The sequence below is a fragment of the Trachurus trachurus genome (assembly GCF_905171665.1).
Source record: "Trachurus trachurus genome assembly, chromosome: 8".
In the NCBI taxonomy this organism is placed as follows: Eukaryota; Metazoa; Chordata; class Actinopteri; order Carangiformes; family Carangidae; genus Trachurus; species Trachurus trachurus.
Window position 1 is genome coordinate 2,826,167 of NC_139905.1, and position 21,125 is coordinate 2,847,291.

Genomic DNA, 21,125 nt, shown 5'->3' on the forward strand with positions numbered 1-21,125 from the left:
GTGGATCCAAATAATAATAAAAATAATAAACAATAATAATAAAAAGCTCCTGGTCTGTGCAGCTGCAGAGCGACGTCATGGCAACAGCAGCATCATCTTCATCATGACGTTAATAAACCTCAAGTCTGATTCAGCTCTGAAAGGAGGAGGATGATGATGTCAGAGTTTAAAGGACCAATCAGGAGCTGGAACGAGTCTCTCTACTGAAACAGGAAGTGACATCATGTCCTCCGCTCTGTGATGTCACAAAGATAAAACTTCATGATGATGATACAGTGTTAGTGTTAATAATCAGGATAGAAATAATAATAATGATGATGATGATGATCCTCAGAGTAGCGGGGGGGGGGGTGTAACATCGGCATCGGCTCTTTGTTTGGAGTCCGTCAGAACCAGACCCCCCCCCCCCCCCTCCTGTGTGTCACTTCCTGGTCTCTCATGTTTTGTCCGTCCTCAGTCCAACATGGCGTCCAGCTGGTCGGCGAGGTCGTCGAACATGTTGCCGATGTCGTCCAGGATGGTTCCTGCTGCCTTCACCGTGCTCGGCCCGCTGGACACACACACACACACACACAATGTTTACATTATTTACCTTTACAAACATAAACTAACAGACACAACTCATTTCCATGACTTGGCAGCAAGTTTCCATGACGATACATGACACCTAAACTGTCAAATGTACGCATGAAATATAGGTTTAAAACTATGTAAAAAATGTTTTTGCTGTGTTGTATCTGTTATATTTGACAGCTCAGAGTATCATTATCGGTGCAAGCTATTTTTAGAACGGCGGAGCAGAGCCGTGAGCTGCTCAGAGCTACGCTACGGAGGCTAATGGGATTTCTTGGTTTCCCTCATCAAACTCATCAAATACACAATCCAACAACTCCACAACGCTCTGGTGGACAAGTTGTGAGTTGCACATTCACCACGCTATGAGATAATAACACAACGTTACCACACAGAGTTGTTTTAGAGGGAAATGCAGAGACTGATGATGAAAAACTGTCCCTGAAGGCAACGTGCATCAGCGGTTTTGCATGAATTTCCCATGAGCCTCCGTAGCGTAGCTCTGAGCAGCTCACGGCTCTTCTCCGCCGTTCTAAAAATAGCTTGCACCGACAATTAAAGGTAACGAACCTACTGCTATGACTATAGGGATTATGGCAATGGGCCAATTTGACAAAATGTTGAACTATCCCTTTGAGTTTCCATGACTTTTCCAGTTTATGAACCATGATAAACATTGTGACTGAAACTAAACAAACTGTTTATAAACATTAATTCACCAGAGCTACTTATCTAACAACTTCTCACCCGTCGGACTCGTCCTCCAGTTTCCTCTCCACGGCCTTCAGCGCCGCCTCCAGAGACGTGCTGGTCTGGTCCAGTCTCTGCTGAACCACCTCCGTCCCGCAGGACGCCTCCACCACGCACACCTGGGGCCTCGCCGCCGCCAGAGAAGGACTCTGGGGGGCCGAGGTCTGGGCCAGGGCCGGGGCCGAGGCTGGGGGCCCGTGACTTGGGGGTCCGTGACTTGGAGGCCCGTGACTTGGGGGTCCGTGACTTGGAGTTCCATGGCCTGGAGGTCCATGGCTTGGAGTTCCATGGCCTAGAGGCCCGTGACTTGGAGGCCCGTGACTTGGAGGTCCATGACTTGGGGGTCCGTGACTTGGAGGCCCGTGACTTGGGGGTCCGTGACTTGGAGGCCCGTGACTTGGGGGTCCGTGACTTGGGGGCCCGTGACTTGGGGGTCCGTGACTTGGAGTTCCATGACTTGGAGTTCCATGGCCTGGAGGTCCATGACTTGGGGGTCCATGACTTGGGGGTCCATGACTTGGGGGTCCGTGACTTGGGGGCCCGTGACTTAGGGGTCCATGACTTGGGGGTCCATGACTTGGGGGCCCATGACTTGGGGGTCCGTGACTTGGAGGCCCGTGACTTGGAGGTCCATGACTTGGAGTTCCATGGCCTGGAGGTCCATGACTTGGGGGTCCGTGACTTGGAGGCCCGTGACTTGAGGGTCCGTGACTTGGAGGTCCATGACTTGGGGGTCCGTGACTTGAGGGTCCGTGACTTGGAGGTCCATGACTTGGGGGTCCGTGACTTGAGGGTCCGTGACTTGGAGGTCCATGACTTGGGGGTCCGTGACTTGAGGGTCCGTGACTTGGAGGTCCATGACTTGGGGGTCCGTGACTTGAGGGTCCGTGACTTGGAGGTCCATGACTTGGAGTTCCATGACTTGGAGTTCCATGGCCTGGAGTTCCATGACTTGGGGGCCCGTGACTTGGAGGTCCGTGACTTGGAGTTCCATGACTTGGAGTTCCATGGCCTGGAGGTCCATGACTTAGGGGCCCATGATTTGGAGGTCCATGACTTGGAGGTCCATGACTTGGGGGCCCATGACTTGGAGGCCCGTGACTTGGAGTTCCATGGCCTGGAGGTCCATGACTTAGGGGCCCATGATTTGGAGCCGGGGGCCCGTGGCTTGGAGCCATGGGCCCGTGGGCCGGAGAGGACGGAGCAGTGAAGGCGACGCTCTGAACCACAGAGACGGTCACAGCTGGAGGAGAGAGTCCAGCTGCTGAGGAGACGACAGGAGGTCACAGGTCAGAACCAACAACAACAAACTGGAGTGTGAGTGTGTCAAGAACGAACTTCGCTATTGGTTGGAATGCCCCTTTAGTGGACACAGGATGTAATAATAAACTCGTAGAGGTGTAAATATAACTAGAAATTGTATTTCCTGAAGGAAATACGTGTGAATGCTGAAAGCAGCTGAACGCCATTGCTGAATTAGCAAACGCCATTGACAAATAGTGCAAGTAGTGATGAACATGCAAAGGTATGACATGAGCTCATGGTCAGTAGACCTTTACTCTGCCACTCGGCCACAGAGAGCACACAGTTGTTTCATGATTCACTAACAAAGTTGTTGGGGCAAGATTTGAACCTGCAACCTTAGGATCATCAGCCCAGTGATCTAACCACTTTCTCGCCTAAAAATGTTTGAAATGTTGATAAAGTGATATATTTACAGAGTTTAGAGCTAAAATGAAATCAGCTTCTGACTGCTGATTACGGCTCGGGTAGGAGGCAGGCTAACACTACCTATACACTTCCAGTGTTTGAGCTAAGCTAATTAGCGACTTTAGGTGGAGGCAGGCTAACACTACCTATACACTTCCAGCGTTTGAGCTAAGCTAATTACGGGCGATACGGCTCTATCTCCCTTGTTACTGCATGCACAGTTGAAAGGATGGTGTCTATCTGCTGGTCATGGACTCGGGAGTGTAGCCTGGCTCTCGCCAGACCCTTGTAGTTCCGCAAAGCTCCACCAGAGGCGCTACGCTCAGCTTCACACAAGGGTCTGGACTCGAGGCCAATGCAAACTTCTTCCCCGGAGCAAAAAATAATGAACCAATCAGGATCGCCGGGCGGGACTTTCTGAGGTGTGACGTAGCGCTGAAGCGACTGTTTGAGTCAAACAACAATGGCGGCTCGCAGTGAGGAGTCGTGCGTTGGCATTGATTCTGCTATTTCAACTGTTTTGTCGAATCTATCGAATATTAATTCTTTGAAAGATGAACAGAGAACGGTTTTGAAGGCATTTATTGGTGGCAAGGATGTTTTCGCTCTTCTTCCGACCGGGTTGATTACGATGTGAGTGGCTGAAGTAGCACGTCATTCAAGATAACGGACAAGTGGTTTATCCAATCACATACAAGATTTTTTTACAAGGCCCCGCCTTCTGAAATGAATCGCCTATGGAGCAGTCCCAGACCCTTGTGTGGAGCTCAGCGTAGCTTTGCGGAACTACAAGGGTCTGGCGAGAGCCAGGCTATCGGGAGTGAGGCAAGACACAAAAAAAAAAAATATTGGCGTATCCCTTTAAACAAAGTATTATGCCATTTACAGCAAGTTACAAACTTAAAACAAACGTTAACATTAAACATTTGAATATAATTTGAATATTTAACATAAGAAACATCAGATAATCACCTTGAGCGGCCAGCAGACTGTGTCGAACCGGTTTGGGGGCGACCACGGGGGGTTTTGGGGAGAGGGGGGGTTTGATGGCCCCGGTGTGAGGACTGGCCGGTCTCTGTGGCCCCGCCCCCTCGCTGATCCTCAGACTGACCTCGTCCTGGCTCAGGGACGGGGGCCTACCGCCGCTGCTCGGCCCCTCCCCCTCCACCTCCCCCTCCCTGCTGGGGGAGCCCCCCCCCTCCTTGTCTTTGGGTTTGTGCCGGCGCTTCACCGTGTCCGACTCCTTCAGGTTGAACTCGGGGACGTCGGCGTGCGGCAGCGGCGGCTCCAGCACGGCCTCGGCCCGGGGCGGCGCCGGCGCCTTCGGCCGCTGCTTGATGGTGAGGTTCCCCTCCTCGGCGAAGGGGATGCACTCGCTGGAGCTGTTGTGGGGGGAGGACGAGCCTGCAGCCGCCCGCCCCTTCGGCTCCTCCTCCTCCGAGTCGGACTTCACGGCGCGGTCCGGCTCCGTCCTGGCCTGGGCGGGGGCGCTGCACTCGCTCTGCACCCTCCTCCTCGCCGCCCCGGCCTCGTCCACGGCGCCGAGGGAGGGGGGCGTCTGGGGCCTCACCTCTGCGCCCTCCAGAGCGGCGGTGAGGCTGCGGACGCTGCCGGGGCTGTCGGTGACGACGCGGCCCGCTGGCGGAGGCTGCGGCGGCGGCGACGAGGCCGTGCTGCTGCTGTCGCTCAGCTCGCCGCTCGTGGTGCTGCTCACCGAGCTCAGCCTCTTCGGCGGCGGCGGCGGCGGCCCTTTCTTGCGAGCGCGCACGGCGAACGACTGGCTGCGCCCCACGCCGCCGTTCTTCTCCGTGCTGCCGGACTGCAGCCGGCTCAGCTGGCTGCGGCCCGGCTTACGGGTCAGCGTGGCGTAGGACGGGAGGTTCTCCGAGCCGGGCTCGTCGTCCTCGTCGTCCTCGTCCGGCTCGCCGTCCGACAGCGCGTAACGAGTCATGCTCTGCGTTCTTCGGCTCTTCGGCGGCGTCGGGGCGGCGGCGTTGTGCGGGCTGAGGTCCGCGGAGCCGCAGTGCGAGTGCAGGTAGCTGAAGCCTTTCAGCGCCGGGGAGCCGGGGCCCGACGGCCGGGGCCTCGCCGCCGCCGCCGGGTACTTGAAGACGGTGGCGGTGCCCAGAGGAACGTGTTTGGGTGGTGGCCGCTGCTCCCAGCCGTCCAGACTCTCCTGCGACCAGCTGTGGGGGGAGACCGAGGCGGTGGGGGGGTCCTGGGACCGGCCGGAGCCGCGGGAACGGGCGTCGATGCTCTCTTGGCTCTGGGACATCGCCGCCGCCGCCACCGCGCTCTTGATGGACAGACCGTCCTCGCAGACGCCGCCGTAGTGAGACGACATGGCGGTCTGCAGCTCGGCGCTCAGCTCGCTGTCCTGGAAGCTCATCAGCATCTGGGGGGTGTGGGGGGGGGAGGAGCCCCCCTCCCCCGCTGACGAGGAGTCGGGCGGCTCGATGGCGACCAGGTGCAGGGCGCCGGGGCCTTTGCGCCGCAGCGTCCCCTGACCGGACTCGGCCTGGAGGATCGCCCTCTGGATGTCGCACAGCTTCTTCACCGCCAGCATCAGCTTCTTCTGGTGACCTGCAACACACCAGACCGTCAATCCTCCGCTCAAATCATATTCAAATTTCTAATGCTTCTTATGTTAAATATTTGAATTGTATTCGAATTTTTAACGTAAGAAGCATTAGTTCACTGTGATTGGTCAACACAAACGGTGTTCGAGACTCAAAACGTTCCTATGGCTCGTTTCTAGACCCACCTACAGAGCAGATAGATTTGCTGCTGCTACGGTGCAGCTAGATTTCTAGGCTACACGACACCAGCTTATTATTAGGCCTACGTCCCGCGTCCACTAGAGGGCACTCCAACCAAATCTGTTATGTAACATTTGCAACAAGTTTTACCAAATCAATACAAAACTTCATGAAGGGAAATCATAGTGTTATGAGGCCAGATGCACATATATAGATATGGCCAGAAATGTATAATGAATATACATATATACATAGATCAGATATAACCAGTGCTTAATTTGTGCCGGATCCTGCCAGAACTAGATTCGGCACCGGGACCTCCTCTGTCAATCAAATGTGTTATGTGTGTTCGATGGCTTCTGAAGCTTTAACTTATCAAAATGAAACACAGTTGATTTCTGATCATTTATTTCTCAGACGGCCATAGCGGTCGTATTGCAGCTGCTATAGACCGCCGTGGCCAGCTGTGGTCATAGGCGGCCTTACCTATGTTTCAACCGTTTCAATTGAAACGGGCCCCAGCCACCAGGGGGGCCCCCAGCTGCCAGCCACCAAGTAAAATACACTACAATAATTCATCACCTAGGTTTTACCTTAACATACACGCACACACAGGCCTACATCCACCACACACAAACAGCTCTGTCCACTGTGCGGTCACACACTCGACCCCTGATCCGCTCTACAACCTGATGCGCGTGTCATGCCACACCGCAACTGTAGCCTACTAATCGCTCCTAATTAATAATACGGCAGGAAATATCAATAACAACGTAGCTTTGAAAACGGCCCGCAAACTAATAGACCCTCGTTTTCCTTCTCCCAGTATTATTCCTTTTCTCTTAGCGTTTCTAATGTCCTTTTGTTTTTCCTGCTTTCCTCCTGACGTGCGCCCAGTTGCGTAACCTGATGATTGACGTCTGTCAATCACTTTCCTCCTCTTTTCTTTTTTTCCTCGGGTTAAAATACCTCCAAACAGGCGATTTATGAGTACACTATGAGCACAGCGAGAGCACAACTAAAATGTGATATTATTGGCAGCTTATTTACAGATTTTAATAATGGAGGAGACAGCTGTCTGTCTGCCCAGTTGCTGCTCCAGCACCGCAGCACCGACAGGATCAGCGCCTGTAGACGTCTGTCTGTCCGCATGTCTCGTCCTTTCCTTGTCCGTGGTCGTGGTGCTGAAATAACTCGGAGCACTTTGCTCTCATTACTTTTGTTGCCAATTTAAATTCAGAATATTGTTAAAGCCTGTAGTTTTTGACTGTGTTAAGATTCCTGTTCATGTCTGAAAATGTACATAATGATTTTGCTTTTTGATGAAAACCAACTTCAGTCCTCGTTTTTTCTGCTAAGTCCTGGTTTCTTGCCCTGATAGTGATTTTAACACTTAATGTGTTGTGCGTACCTGGGATGCATGGATAGTGCGTTTACTGCGTCCTTTCAGGGTTTAAAGCATCAGCGACACATGGGCACATAGCTGGCAAATAATTTTATGTTTAACATAGGGCCTCATATGAAATATTGAAACGGGCCCCCAGATGCCTAAGGCCGCCACTGGCTGTGGTCACAGGCTACAATGTTTCCATTCTGTGACTTCTGCCGCTGCGCTTCTATTTTTTTTTCTCTTATTATTATTTTTTTTACAAATGTGCGCCGGGGCAAACGTGTGCTATAGAAAAGACACAAGCGCGCACCAAATTTCACACACAACGTAAACAATGTATACATGTAGTGCAGGCAGAGACCAGTGGATGACGGCAGTCCCAGCTCTCCAGACGTTAGCTCCACGTAGCTCTGCATCTGGTCTCAGTCCCCTCTACCATTGTTAACCCTCTGGAGGTGAAAGTTCACCTTCAACATGTCAATTACACTACTTTAGTCCAGTTTCTAACATCGTAAAAACATCAACTGTCTTTGGCTACGGACTGCAACAGTCCGTTGTCATGGATACATGACAACAACTTCCATTCATACCAGTCATACGTGCCTGAGGCGGAGTGATAGCCTACGCTGTGATAAGGCTTTAGAATAGTAGCCGTGGTATATGCTCATTATACCACGGCTAACAACCAATCAGATCGCCGGATTTCACCTTTCTGTTTTATAAAATGTATTGGATGTAACTTGCCCAACACTGCCTACTGCGCTGTGTGTGTGTGTGTGTGTGTGTGTGTGTGTGTGTGTGTGTGTGTGTGTGTGTGTGTGTGTGTGTGTGTGTGTGTGTGTGTGTGTGTGTGTGTGTGTGTGTGTGTGTGTGTGTGTGTGTGTGTGTGTGTGTGTGTGTGTGTGTGTCCTCACCCAGCTTGGTGATGCCGATCTCCTGCAGGTCCTCCCAGGTCAGGTCTTTGACGATGGTGATGGAGTCGTAGCCGTTCTCCGACAGCTTCTTGTGGTACTGAGGCAGAGCGATGCAGCTGAGCCACTCGCCCAGGTCCGACTGGGGGGGAGAGAGAGAGGGAGAGGGAGGAAGAGGTGAGGTTGCTGCTGTTGCCACGGTGACACAGTGTTTGGACTGGTGAGTCTTACTGGGATGTACTCCGGCAGCCACTCTGGGATGTTCAGGTTGTTGATCTCCATGGAGATTTTCTTGCGGTGTCCAGGTTTGGTGACGCCGATGGCCGTCAGGTCCTGAAGCAGATCAATGAGACCGATCAGCTGATATCCTCATGTTTACATTAACACTGGGCCTGGAACGATACACGTGTCGAAACCGAAACCGCGACACTCTAAGACACGAACCTGTGTCGCCAATGAAATGGCAGAACCGCGACACACCCATTCAACGCTCCGTGTCTGTTCTTTTGCTTTGCCCCCTGGGATATGAAACAGTCTGTTTCCTAAACTTAAAGCAGAAGTAAGTGATATATTTGTGTTAATATATTAAATAGTTATATCTTCTGACAGCAATCACTTACATAGAGTGTTTGGTCTGAAACACGGGTCTCTCAGTCCCTCTGCTCTGCTCTGAGCCGAGGAGAAAACTTTTATCGTATCCTACAGTTTTTATCCAATGAGGAGAGAGAACGGCATGCAGGGCTGTGTGTGCAGCCAAGGAACGCCGTGAATGTGGTGACGTAGGGACGAGGACTGTTATGGTGCGTACCAGTTCGATCTGGTAGGAGTTCACCGGTCAGAAGTTACGAGTGGCCGTTATAGTGACTTTCACCGGTAAAACAGGTCGGAAAAACACGAGTGGGTTGCCTGGAACGCTACAAAGTCGTAAGTTGTGACTTGAAGCTGTAATTTACGATTTCAAAAGCCTGCCTGGAACGCAGCATTAGCGAAAACGACCGGACCACTTACTTCTGCTTTAAATAGTCTCCACAATGGAGTTACGTTCTGTTTATTTTTTAAACAGTATTTTGTTTGAGAAAAGACAATAGTTTCTTTGTTTTTAATTTATTATTGTTATAATTAGGGCTGGCGACGCTGGCGACACCCCCCCTGTCGGACACGTTCCGCCGTTGGAGGGGGGGGCACATGGCACTTGGAGTTGAGTAAATCTGGCATGGGGTCGAACATTTCTGAAAGTTTTTTTCACTGATTATGCATGGGAAGTAGGACCCTAATAACAACAAAACTGACAGCAGTGCGTGCCACGACTTCCTGTATCTGGCCCTTCAAATTAAAAGCCCCATAGCCTTTCATATACAGTTCAGTCATATTGATTTTGACTTAATTTTGACAAAACACGGCTCCAAATGTTTGTTTGTTTTTTCCTGCGACCAATCAACCAATGAGATTTTGGTCGGCTAATGTTTTTTTGGTCGACCAGTGCTTTGTCGACTATTTTGCTACCAAAATCTCTTCTTTTTTTAACCTTAAAAAATTCGAAGTCAATCAAATCGTGTATCGAACCGTAGGTCAGAAATCGAGATCGTGACTTTGGTGTATCGTTACAGGCCTAATTAACACACAAACTGATCCTCAAAAACAAGGTTCAGACTCTTGAGACGAGTCAGAGTCAGAGTGCAGCGTCACCTCGGGCGTCATCCTGCTGATGGTCGGGACGTCGTAGCCGGCGTTGATGAAGTTCCCCGTGTACTGCTCCAACTGGAACTCACTGAGCCACTGGTAGATGGCCTCCGCGTCCTGCAGCACACACACACACACACACACACACACACACACACACACACACACACACACACACACACACACACACACACACAGTCAGCTCAGTGTGTGAGTGTGTGTGTGTGTGTGTGTGTGTGTGTGAGTGAGTGAGTGAGTGAGTGAGTGAGTGAGTGAGTGAGTGAGTGTGTGTGTGTGTGTGTGTGTGTGTGTGAGTGAGTGAGTGAGTGAGTGAGTGTGTGAGTGAGTGAGTGAGTGAGTGAGTGAGTGAGTGAGTGAGTGAGTGTGTGTGTGTGTGTGTGTGTGTGTGTGTGTGTGTGTGAGTGAGTGAGTGAGTGAGTGAGTGAGTGAGTGAGTGAGTGAGTGAGTGAGTGAGTGAGTGAGTGAGTGAGTGAGTGAGTGAGTGAGTGAGTGAGTGCGTGCGTGTGTGTGACGCTCTTTACCTTCCCCTCCAGCAGCTGCTGCGGTCGGACAAACTGCTGGGAGAAGCTCTGCTCGGCCGGTCGCTGCACCGTCACCGTCTGCCTGCGAGGAGTCCCACCTGTGTGACATCACACCACAGATCCACAGGTGAACTCAGGGGCAGAACCCCCCCCCCCCCCCTCCCTTTACCCGCCTCTTTACCCCCCACCTCCCCCAGGTAAAAGTTTGTTACAGTACATGATGAAAAGCTGAACTACCTGCAGGATGATCAGGCTGTTTGCTGAGGTCTGAGTGTCCAGCGTCAGCAGCAGGGGGCGCCGCCTAGACAACCACATCATCAACGACATCATCACCATCAACAAACTTTAGAGTCTGCACCATGTTTAGCTTATCGCAGAAACAAATAAACAATGCAAGATGAGGATGTACGCTGCAGCATGACAGGATTTTACAACTCGTGCGCCCCAACAATTATAAGCAAGGGGGAACTGTTCTTTAGCCTCGTAAACCAGCCTCTCCCGGAAATGCATTTCATTTCACTTCACAGGGCGAGTCTGACCTCATTCATGGCCTGAAACCCTCAGAAGGCCGAGCCAATCAGCGTCGCCACTCAGATTTCTATGATTGACACAGCACGTTGGCCAATCAGGGGTCGACTGGTGCAAAGCCCCGGATGATAACGTCACTACACTGCGCGACTCTTACCACAACGAACATGGCGGAGCTATAATCTAGCAGTAGCAGCCTAAAAAAACAGCAACAAGGGAAGTTCTTATTACATCCATTACAGCAATTAAACAAGAGCCAGAGTCGGCGCTTGTTGAGTTTCTTGAAGGAAAAGACGTTTTCACTGTTCTTCCAACTGGATTCGGCAAAAGTTTGATGGACCAACTTGCTGATTGGCTGAATGGCTGAATGGGGTTGTCTGTCAACGCTACTACTCCCACCCAGCTCCCACCCACCCCAAACGCTGACAGGGGGAATGAGGCCAGACTCTCCCAGATACGATAGAATAGAATAGAATATAGGCCTACTTTATTAATTCCTTACGGTAAATTCTTTCGTCACATCGGGTTAGGGTAGGGTTAGAAATTAAATGAAATGCATTTCCGGGAGAGGCTGGTTTACGAGGCTACCTAGTAACAAGTGTTTGTCTGAACCCTGCAGACTTCCGTGCATCAGTCTGGTTGTGTTTGTGTACCTTGCTGGCGTTGTCATGGTGCCCGGCGTGGTGCTGCAGCCCATTGGGGGCGCTGTTGCTCTCGGTGCTCTGTCCGCTGCCGGCGCTGCGGGTGCTGCCCACGCTGCCGGTGCTGCCCACGCTGTTCCTGTCTCCTGCTGTAGCAACAACACACAACAACGACAAGGACAACACACAACAACAAGGACAGCAGTGAGGTCAGGACGTCATGGCAACAGACACGTAGGTGGTGGCGGTGGAGGGGGGGGGGCGTCGGGCTGAGGAAGCAGCAGATGCTCTTTGTGGGTGGGGCCAACAAGCCGACAAAATGTGGATACAAATGTTGAACATGTTAGAAACCCTCCTCTGATGGAACACGTGATGCTCAATTCAAGATGGCCGCCATCCCTGTCCAGGAACTGTTGCAGCTAAAGGCTAATGCTAAGCTAACATGATCAATATGATCAATAACATGTGAATCATGTCATATTGACGTTCTAATAAACCAAACAAACTCAGCTCATTAGCCATATTCACAGCGTCGCCATCTTTGCTTACGTCGTCACTCGGGGCGGGAAGATTCAACGGCATCACAACGTTAACATTAACGTTAGCAGTTGCAGCTAATACCGGCTAACTTAATTCAAATCAGTTCTTAAACCAAATGTCGTTTTACTTTGAAATACAGCCCGATGTCCCTTCAGACGTTAACAACCCACGCCTTCATTAACTCTGTATCAATAGGCCGAATCGCCTTGCTAAGCTAACGGCAGTAGCTAAGCTAACGGCAGTAGCTAAGCTAACGGCAGCGGCAAAGCTAACATCAGGATGTCAGCTGTTGAAACCCTCTCGTTGTCGGACATGAAACTACTCCAGTTAGCTCAGTCATGTTGGAACTCAGATATCCGCTGGAGAAAATATTTTTTCATGGAGCGTTTATTGAGTCACTGAGTTATTAAAGTTAAACAGGTAGCTAACCGTTAGCCCAGCTAATCTATGATAACCATGACTAATTACAAAAATGTGCACACATAAATAGTAATGTTTGTCCAATCATTGGTTTCATAGACTTTACAAACATCAGATTAGTCTAAACGGCGATATAGTAACATGAAAAATTAGATATAGCAAAACTCTCGTCCGTCACTATTGTTCTCATGCTGGTTTTCTACCCGGAAGTAGTTGTAAACAACAAGGAGATTCGTCCTATCGGGAAGCGAATAAAGGAAATCCGTTAATCAGACTCCGCTCCCTCGCTTTATCGCGTCCCCGGAAACACTTAATTTTACCATGATGAAAGTTTTTTTTTTTTAATATGACTCACAACAAGGAAGCACTTGTTGTAAGTTAGCCTCATGCTACCCAGTTAGCCTCATGCTACCCAGTTAGCCTGTTCACGTTAAGGTCTGTGTGTTTGTCAAATCAGAAGTTTTTAATTAAACTGTGTTTCATGTTACACAAACTCATCGGACTGAGGGTGAAGTGCGAACGGCGGCCATCTTGAAAGTCTCAGTGATGATGAAGGAGGTAAACTGAGCTGGTGCTTGTATCCACATTTAATAAATATGACTGCAGTTATCTGCTGCACTGTGGGGGTGGGGGTGGAGGGGAGGGGGGGGCAGGATGCAGGTTTCTGGTATAAAAGCTTTGCTGTGGCAGCGGGGGGGGGAGGGGGGGGGCAGAGCTGCAGGCAGATCCATTAACAACACAACAACAGTCACGTAGCATCAGACGCAGCAGCAGAGTGAGTTCGTCCTTCAGAGGCGTTCACTGAACTCACGGAAGTTTCAGTTTCCTGCTTAGCTCTGTAAAAACCACCCGGTCGCCGCCACCCGGACACTTCAAGACAGTTTGTACTAAAACTTTATTGATCCACAGAGACAAACAAAGAAAAGCTGGATTCAAACAAACTCATGTCGGAGGCGACGAATGGCTTCATGACGACATCCAGAGAGCAGTCGCTGGGCTGGGCTGTGGGCGGGGCCTGAAGCACATCCAGAGCATTTGGACCCCACACACCAAGATGGCCGACCTCTGTAGCTACGTTTGTCATAGGGCCGAGATATACTTGCTGTAAACTACACGTACGCGAGCGCATCATGGCTGCCACGCGTATCCTGCGTCGCGTCACCTCGCGTCGATATGTGCGTTCGGTCGCAGCCGACGCATCAAACGGACGCAGATTACGCGTGGCAGCCATGATGCGCTCGCGTACGCGTAGTTTACAGCAAGTATAACGAGGGCTATAGAGAGCCGAAACGGAAGCAGGAAGTAACGTCGCCATGGGACCTCAACTAGGAAAAAGTCTCCATGTAAAGGGAGTCAAAGTTTTATTTCGTGATCCGTTTGAATTGTGCCATGAGAAAAAAATATGTCCTCTACCTGTTTAAAACATCACGTTTCATGCCGAGAAATCAGCAGTTTATCGTAAAACGGCAACAGAAGAATGTATTTTGTGTGACGACGCTCTGCGGACTATAAATCTGGTGTCCCACAAAAAATACGTCACCAACTGACACGGGAAAGGGCGCCATGTGGTGTGTGACGTCACCTACGCGACTTGTAGTCTTTCTGGTTACTGGTTTCTGGTTTTACGGTTTTATTCTACAATAGTTTTACAACAAACTGCTGATTTCTCGGGATGAAACGTGATGTTTTAAACAGGTAGAGGACATATTTATTTCTCATGGCACAATTCAATCGGATCACGAAATAAAACTTTCACTCCCGTTCACTTACATGGAGACTTTTTCCGAGTTGAGGTCCCATATGGCAACGTTACTTACTGCTTCCGCTTATGCTACGTTCACACCGAGATCGCGCCGCCTCTACCGCGCCGCGTCTACCTGCCGCCAGACTCCGTGGTAGACAGCGGTACCGCTGGAATTTGAAAAGGAAACTATGAATGTCTAGCTAGTTCCCCTCTCGTTCACACATGCTAACACACACATGCACACACACGAGACTACCTAACGTTAATAAAGAACACAGTAGCGAGCAAAAAAAAAAAAAAAAAAAGGCAGAGGAACATTCTGGGCTATCTAGGCTGCAACAACATCCTGCTGTTTTTATTCTTGTAGTCAGATAGACGGATATTGTAGGTTTGGTCGAGCGAGAAAAGCGACTATCAATCTGTCCTCCATGCCAGCCATCGCCTTATCGCCTTATCGCCATATCCACCGCGCGAATCCACCGCAAAAGTTGAAAATTTTCAACTCACGCGGGCGGTGAATCGCCCGTGCCGCGCCGCCTGGCCAGACCCGTTGAGCGGCGCGCTAATTGTATTGACTTTCAATGTAAACTCGCCACAAAAAGCCGGGCGGCGCGATCTCGGTGTGAACACAGCATTAGGCTCTCTATTTTTCACTGTTGTTTCTCCGGCCAATCAGAGAGCTCCTTCCTGTTTACAGCCACAACTACCTGCTTTCAAAACGTGAGGCAGCGCGGCGGTCGGTGGTCGTGGTCTTGGTGTTGGGGGGGTCCACTGAGCGGGGGGGGGGCGGTGCAGCTTCAGAACAGCCAGGGAGGGGAGGGGGGCAGGAGGGGCAGGAGGGGCAGGAGGGGCAGGAGGGGGGGCGAGGGGGGGCTCTTACCATGACACGAGTCCCTGAGAACCCAGATGTCCTCGAAGGGACAGCCGGACTGAGACAGACGGCTCGGAGACAGAGACAGACCTATCAGACACAGAGACTCTGAGGGAGCTGCTTCTGTCAGGGAGGGGGGGGGGGGGGGGGGGGTAGGAGGGGGTAGGGGGGGGGGGGGGGGGGGGGTGGTTCTCACCTGTCACACCTGTAACAGCCTCTCATGACTAAACAACATCATTCATCAACGTTTCTTCTTCTTCTTCTTCCTCCAGTTGCACAAAACACCTGAAATAATCTGCAACAGGGACGACCCGATGGCAGCGAACTCACCGTCGCCATGGAAACGGCTTCACTGCTGTAAAATGTCCCTCACTGCTGTAAAAATCTCTTAAAGGGGTATTCCTGTGTAAGTTGCCCCACAGACAGCCAGATAGAGAAACACTGCTGTCTATGGAGCCACCAGCAGCCAGACAGAGTTGTTTTTTTGATGAACTTCAGCCCTGGATCGACTCTCCGTCTCTTTAACTGAGGAAAACTGAAGGAATCTTAAAGGGATAGTTCACCCAAAATTCAAATTTCACTCATTATCTACTCACCGTCCAAATCTCGCACGTTTTGCGCAAATCGGTGCAAATAGCGCAAGATTTGGACGGACCAGGAAGAGCAACACTGGGAGCTTCCGCTACAAACAGCTTAAAATATAGACTTATTTAATTTTTTTCGGAACAATTTCTCATGTTGGGGCTTCAATACAAGAGGGACATTACAGACGAGCAGCATGGAGGTGCTGCACGGAGCCCCGCTGTAACTCAGAGAAGCCACGGAGGACTCTGGAACTTCGCCCAGCCCTTAGTCCACATGAGGGGGAGGAGATAGAGTGAAATTTGAATTTTGGGTGAACTATCCCTTTAAGTTCAGGAGAAATGAAACCTGAGAGTCAGAATATTTGAGGCGTTTTGTGCAACGAGCTGCTGATTATTGATTAAACAATTAGTTCATTAATCAGTGAAGAGACAGAACAACACAGAGTGTGTGTGTGTGTGTGTGTGTGTGTGTGTGTGTGTGTGTGTGTGTGTGTGTGTGTGTGTGTGTGTGTGTGTGTGTGTGTGTGTGTACCTGTGCCGGCGGCCAGCCCGTTGGCCAGCGGCAGCACCACGTGGGTGGGGGGGGCGTAGAGGGAGTAGGACTCGTCGGTGTGGGGGGCGGAGCTGAGGCTGGAGGAGAGGGGGGGTCTGGAGAGCTGCTGCTGGCGCTGGGGGGGCAGCGAGGCGTGGCGGGACAGGGTGGCGCCTGGAGGGGGAGGGGGAGGGGGGGGGGGGCAAGCTGATGGTTAGAGGTTTAGAGGTGGGGGGTCAGTCGTTAGGAGTGAGGATGGAGAGATGGAAGCAGGAGGGAGGGGAGGAGGGGGGGTGAACTGGAAGCAGGTGCGTTAGTTCCTGGAGGCGGAGCTTCTTCTAGATCATAGATATATAAACTGACTAGATGCCGCGTTCTGCTTCTCAGCGTACGTCAACACGGCCGCCATCTTGGTCCGGGGTTCTGACCATAGACATAATATAGTCTGACAAACAGTCAGACCCTGTAGAACACATTTCAGTGTATTTATGCAGGTGGGTGTGTGTCTGAGTATGTAAGTGTATGTTTAATAGCCTACATTTTTAAAAATTCTACAAAAAATCCCTTTTTTTCCTTCTGTTTTTTGTATCATAAATATGTGTCTGACATTTATAATAAACCAAACGGCTTGAAAATCGGTTGAATATTCGGTGAGTTATGGTGATTTTAATGGTTGATAGACGTCTGCCTCTGTTGACTAGTGCAGGAAGGAGACACGGCTTCCCCCTGACCAAGATGGCCGCCGCGTTGACGTATTCCACTCAATAGAGCTGCCTGGGAACGCGGCATCTAGTCAGTATATAGGCTATATGCTTCTAGATTACATCACTTCCTGTTAGGCTTGGCACCACACCAGAGTTTCAGTCGTCGATAGCAACACCAGGAAATTTCCACGATTCTCAATACTTATTCCATGATACCACGATAAAAACAACAAAACAAAAACAATCACATAAAAAATGTATTTCTAAATGTTTATGGAAGATGAGGGATACAAATAAATTGCTAAACTTATGGGATGTTGTAAGTTGATATGGATATTTATGTAGTTATGTAGGTCTATGGTTATATATTTTAATGGGTGTGGTAAATATGTTTATTATGTAGTGTATATATATATATATTGATATGGATAAAGATGTAGTAGACAGATATACAGTATAAACCATGATGGGTGGAAAGTGGTGGGAATTTAAAAAAAAAAAAGTCTATTCTTCTTCCCACTCTTTTTTTCTTCGAAATTGTGTATATTATGATTTGATGATGCTTATATTATTATTTTTTGTTCTTTATATTTTTTCTTTTCATTCTATACACAAAATAAATTCATTAATTGATTCAAACTTTCCTGTATTTAAAGGTGTACAGAAAAGAAAATTGAATTTGAGCCCACTTTGGGTGATAAAATTAATGTGATAACTCATCTTTCAGACGTTGTAGGCCAAACTTTGTGCAAAATTCTATTTTTGAGTAAATCCGGGATGAAAGTGTGTATTTTTTTTTTCGCATTGGATAATGCAGGCGCACGGATTATACGTCAGCCTGTACACGATTCACCAGCCACTGATATTGGATCCGTCATCCGTCAATCAAACGTCTGAGACACGCACACACACACGGAGCTCGGTCTTGGTCCAAGCTTTGAATATCCCGCCCGCTCGATAACGACCAATCAAATTCGTTTTCCTCACTCGGGTAAACTCGTGTTGCAGCTCGTGACAACTCGGCGCGACAAACAGGACAAACGGCCATTTCTGTACACCTTTAAGCTCCACTGAGCTTCAACAACTTTTCACAGAGAGCAGCAGAAACATGAAGTCAGAACAGAGTTAAGGTGGTAAATCTGGCTCAACACCAACAGGAAGTCACGTAGTCGTTATATCCTTCAACTAGTTCAACTGTAGCTCAGACTCACGCACGTAAACTGTCTCCGTCAGTCCCAACAGGACACAGGACTCGCTGAGGGACAAGCTGCATATCCAGTTACTCACGGTACCAAAGAAAAGCAGGTACCGGTTGTCGTGACAACACTACTTCCTGGAAACAAACATTAAAAACTACCAGAGCGTCTCCGTCCGTCCCTCCGCTGCAGAAAATAGTCCCAACAACCAGGAACAGAACTGATTCTCTGCTGTTTGAAACCAAAACATCTGGACGGCTTCAGGAGGAACCGACAGGATCAGAGCTCAGAGAGAGAGAGCTGGGGAGGGGGGGGGATTAGAGGGGGGGGGGGGGGGTGAGGAGGGGTTATAGAGTTAGGAAGAGGACAGACTGACCGTTCCTCCGGCTGATCACCTCCACGATGGACGGAGGGAAGAAGCCGACCCGGTCCATCCCTCGGGGGCTGTCGTGGATGTGTCCCTTCCACCGGCCGTCCACGTGCTGCTCCAACACCTGGGGGGGGGGTTTACATTTTATTTATTTTCTTTTTTCATTGTTGTTTTTTAACATTTTTATTTCATTTACTTGTTTACTTTATCATTTTCCTTATTCGTGTATTTGTTGTTTGTATTCTCTACTGTTTACATGTTGATATTGGCTGGGATTGTGGGAGGGATAAAACACTGGAAGTTTTCTCTGTCACATTGTTCTGTCGTGTTGCTACCTGTCAAACTGCTTCCAATAAAGAAAGTAAAAAAAAACTGAAACCAGATCCTGAGACCAGATCAGATCACGTGATCCAGTCTCTGTTTTAATCTGGATTAAAGTTTGGAGTTTGTGTTGTTCAGAACTTTTCAGTCGGATCAGGATTTAACTTTGATCCAGAACAACAGGATTATTCTGATCCAGTTGTTTGGTGGATTCAGGAATAAAATATAATTTAAATTCAATTAAAACTGGTCAAATAAACAGCATTTATAATGTAACATATAGGAGAGAAGGTGTTTGTGCTCTTGCTCACTGTCCAAAAAAATCTTCTTTTCAGGTGCGTAGGACAACAAACATTAGAGCGCAACAGGAGGAAAAGGTTCGACGCACACTGATCAAAAATGGCCACCAGAGATTGACGGATGCAACAAACATTTAATGTTCCATCAAACAACAAAAAAGTGCAACCATGGTGATAAAATAAAATAAAGAAACAAAAATATGTAAGACAAAAACGTTTTGGCCTACACAGCCATCTTCAGTCTGTCTTTATTTTATTTTATCACCATGGTTGCACTTTTTTGTTGTTTGATGGACCATTAAATGTGTGTTGCATCCGTTAATCTCTGGTGGACATTGCCATTTTTGACCAGTGTGCGTCGAGCCTTTTCCTCCTGTTGCTCTCTAAAGTAGAAACATTTATTAATTTATATTTTGCACCTGATTTCTCAACAATCACAGTGATAAAGTAAATAAAGTTAACTTTGGATTATTCCACAATTGAAGAACTTTTCCCAACTATAATATAATGGAAAAATATTCACAAGGTATTTGACTAATTTGGATTTGCTTCTTTTGTTTAATTTATTCAAACAGCGAGACCAGACCGGATCAGATCTGACTGTTTAAAAGACGTTGAAGAAATAAATAAACATCACAAACATCCCATGTTCAGATCACTCCACTGTGATGACCTCATGCTGATGAGCAGTTTCCCATAGCAACCACCGGGCGGCGCTGCTCACTCACTAACGTCTCAACATCTTTCACTTTCAACTCTTCATCAGACACAAACTCAACCTGAGGCTCTGGTTTCAGTATATTTTAGGTCTAAAAGAATGAATCTGAAGATTTCACCTTTAAAGGGACAGTTCAACATTTATATTCCTTATATTTAGGCTATATATTATATATACAGTATATTACCTTTAATTATCGGTGCATGTTGTTGCACTTCAAGAAAGACGACATGTTTGTAAACGGAGCTGCAACACAAAGTCTGACTGAGAGTCACGTTGACGTCTCAGTTTGTTTACAGGTCTGAAGCTCCGTCTGTTTTATCAACAGAGGAAAACTGTGTCGACTCAGAGGCTCAACGTGTTCGTAGCACCAAGAGTTGATATTCCTTTGTTGATAAAACAAACGGGAGTGATTTTTGTAAAGCAACGTCATGTCCTAAAACAAATGACTCAATCTGACCCCAGAAAGACCTGGGTGGAAAACGTTGGCAGTAACGGCCGACGAGTGAGACTGACCCTGGACCTTAACTGTTCAGTGTTTTGTATTTGTCATTTTTTTACCTTTTGTATTAAAAGATGAAAATGATCTATAAATAAAGAGTTGTAAAAAACAAACGGGAGTGGATGTAAACAGCCTAAGATCGTCTGCTCCCATTCTACGCTGCCGTGGCGATGAAGAGACACAGGGACAGACAGAACTACTGCAGGACAGGAAACAGTGAAAATAAAATCTAAACATTCATTCTGTTAGAGCTGAAATATTAGAAACTAGAGCCTCAGGTTGGATTTACCTGGAATCGTCCCTTTAAAGGGATAGTTCACGCAAAATTGAAATTTCACTCATGATCTCCTCCCCCTCATGTGGACTAAGGGCTGGGAGAAGTTTCAGAGTCCTCCGTGGCTTCTCTGAGTTACAGGGGGTCTCGGCGTAGCAGTGCATGTCCATATGACGGTTGTGAATGGATACCAACTGTCTTCGTAACAAAAAGACACACCAAAAAACATCCAAATACCTCCATGCTGCTCGTATGTAATGTCCCTCTTGTATTGAAGCCCCGAAATGCAAAATTGTCCTGAAAAATTTTTAATAAGTCTATAATTCAAGCTTGTTTGTAGCGGAAGCTTCTCGAAGCTCCTCTTCCCGGTTCGTCCAAATTTGATGAACCGGGAAGAGGAGCTTCGAGCAGCATGGAGGTATTTGGATGTTTTTTGGTGTGTCTTTTTGTTACGAAGACAGTTGGTATCCATTTGCAACCGTTATATGGACATGCACTGCTACGCCGAGACCCCCTGTAACTCAGAGAAGCCACGGAGGACTCTGAAACTTCTCCCAGCCCTTAGT

The 21,125-nt window shown here is 48.8% G+C and overlaps 1 protein-coding gene across 1 annotated transcript in view; it reads right to left on the minus strand.

Moving 5' to 3' along the window:
• Positions 1-403: 403 nt before the first annotated feature.
• Positions 404-21,125, minus strand: part of caskin2 (CASK interacting protein 2) — a 74,397-nt gene continuing 53,675 nt past the window's right edge. Inside the window, exons 11-23 of the mRNA XM_083976550.1 lie at positions 18,452-18,569; positions 16,176-16,349; positions 15,069-15,149; positions 11,497-11,633; positions 10,553-10,616; positions 10,316-10,413; positions 9,780-9,890; positions 8,325-8,426; positions 8,097-8,235; positions 4,006-5,616; positions 2,478-2,584; positions 1,321-1,487; positions 404-550 (exon numbers count right to left, since the gene is read on the minus strand). Coding sequence (XP_083832676.1) covers positions 454-550; positions 1,321-1,487; positions 2,478-2,584; positions 4,006-5,616; positions 8,097-8,235; positions 8,325-8,426; positions 9,780-9,890; positions 10,316-10,413; positions 10,553-10,616; positions 11,497-11,633; positions 15,069-15,149; positions 16,176-16,349; positions 18,452-18,569 — 3,006 coding nt within the window. The 3' untranslated portion in view covers positions 404-453. The remainder of the gene's footprint in view (positions 551-1,320; positions 1,488-2,477; positions 2,585-4,005; positions 5,617-8,096; positions 8,236-8,324; positions 8,427-9,779; positions 9,891-10,315; positions 10,414-10,552; positions 10,617-11,496; positions 11,634-15,068; positions 15,150-16,175; positions 16,350-18,451; positions 18,570-21,125) is intronic.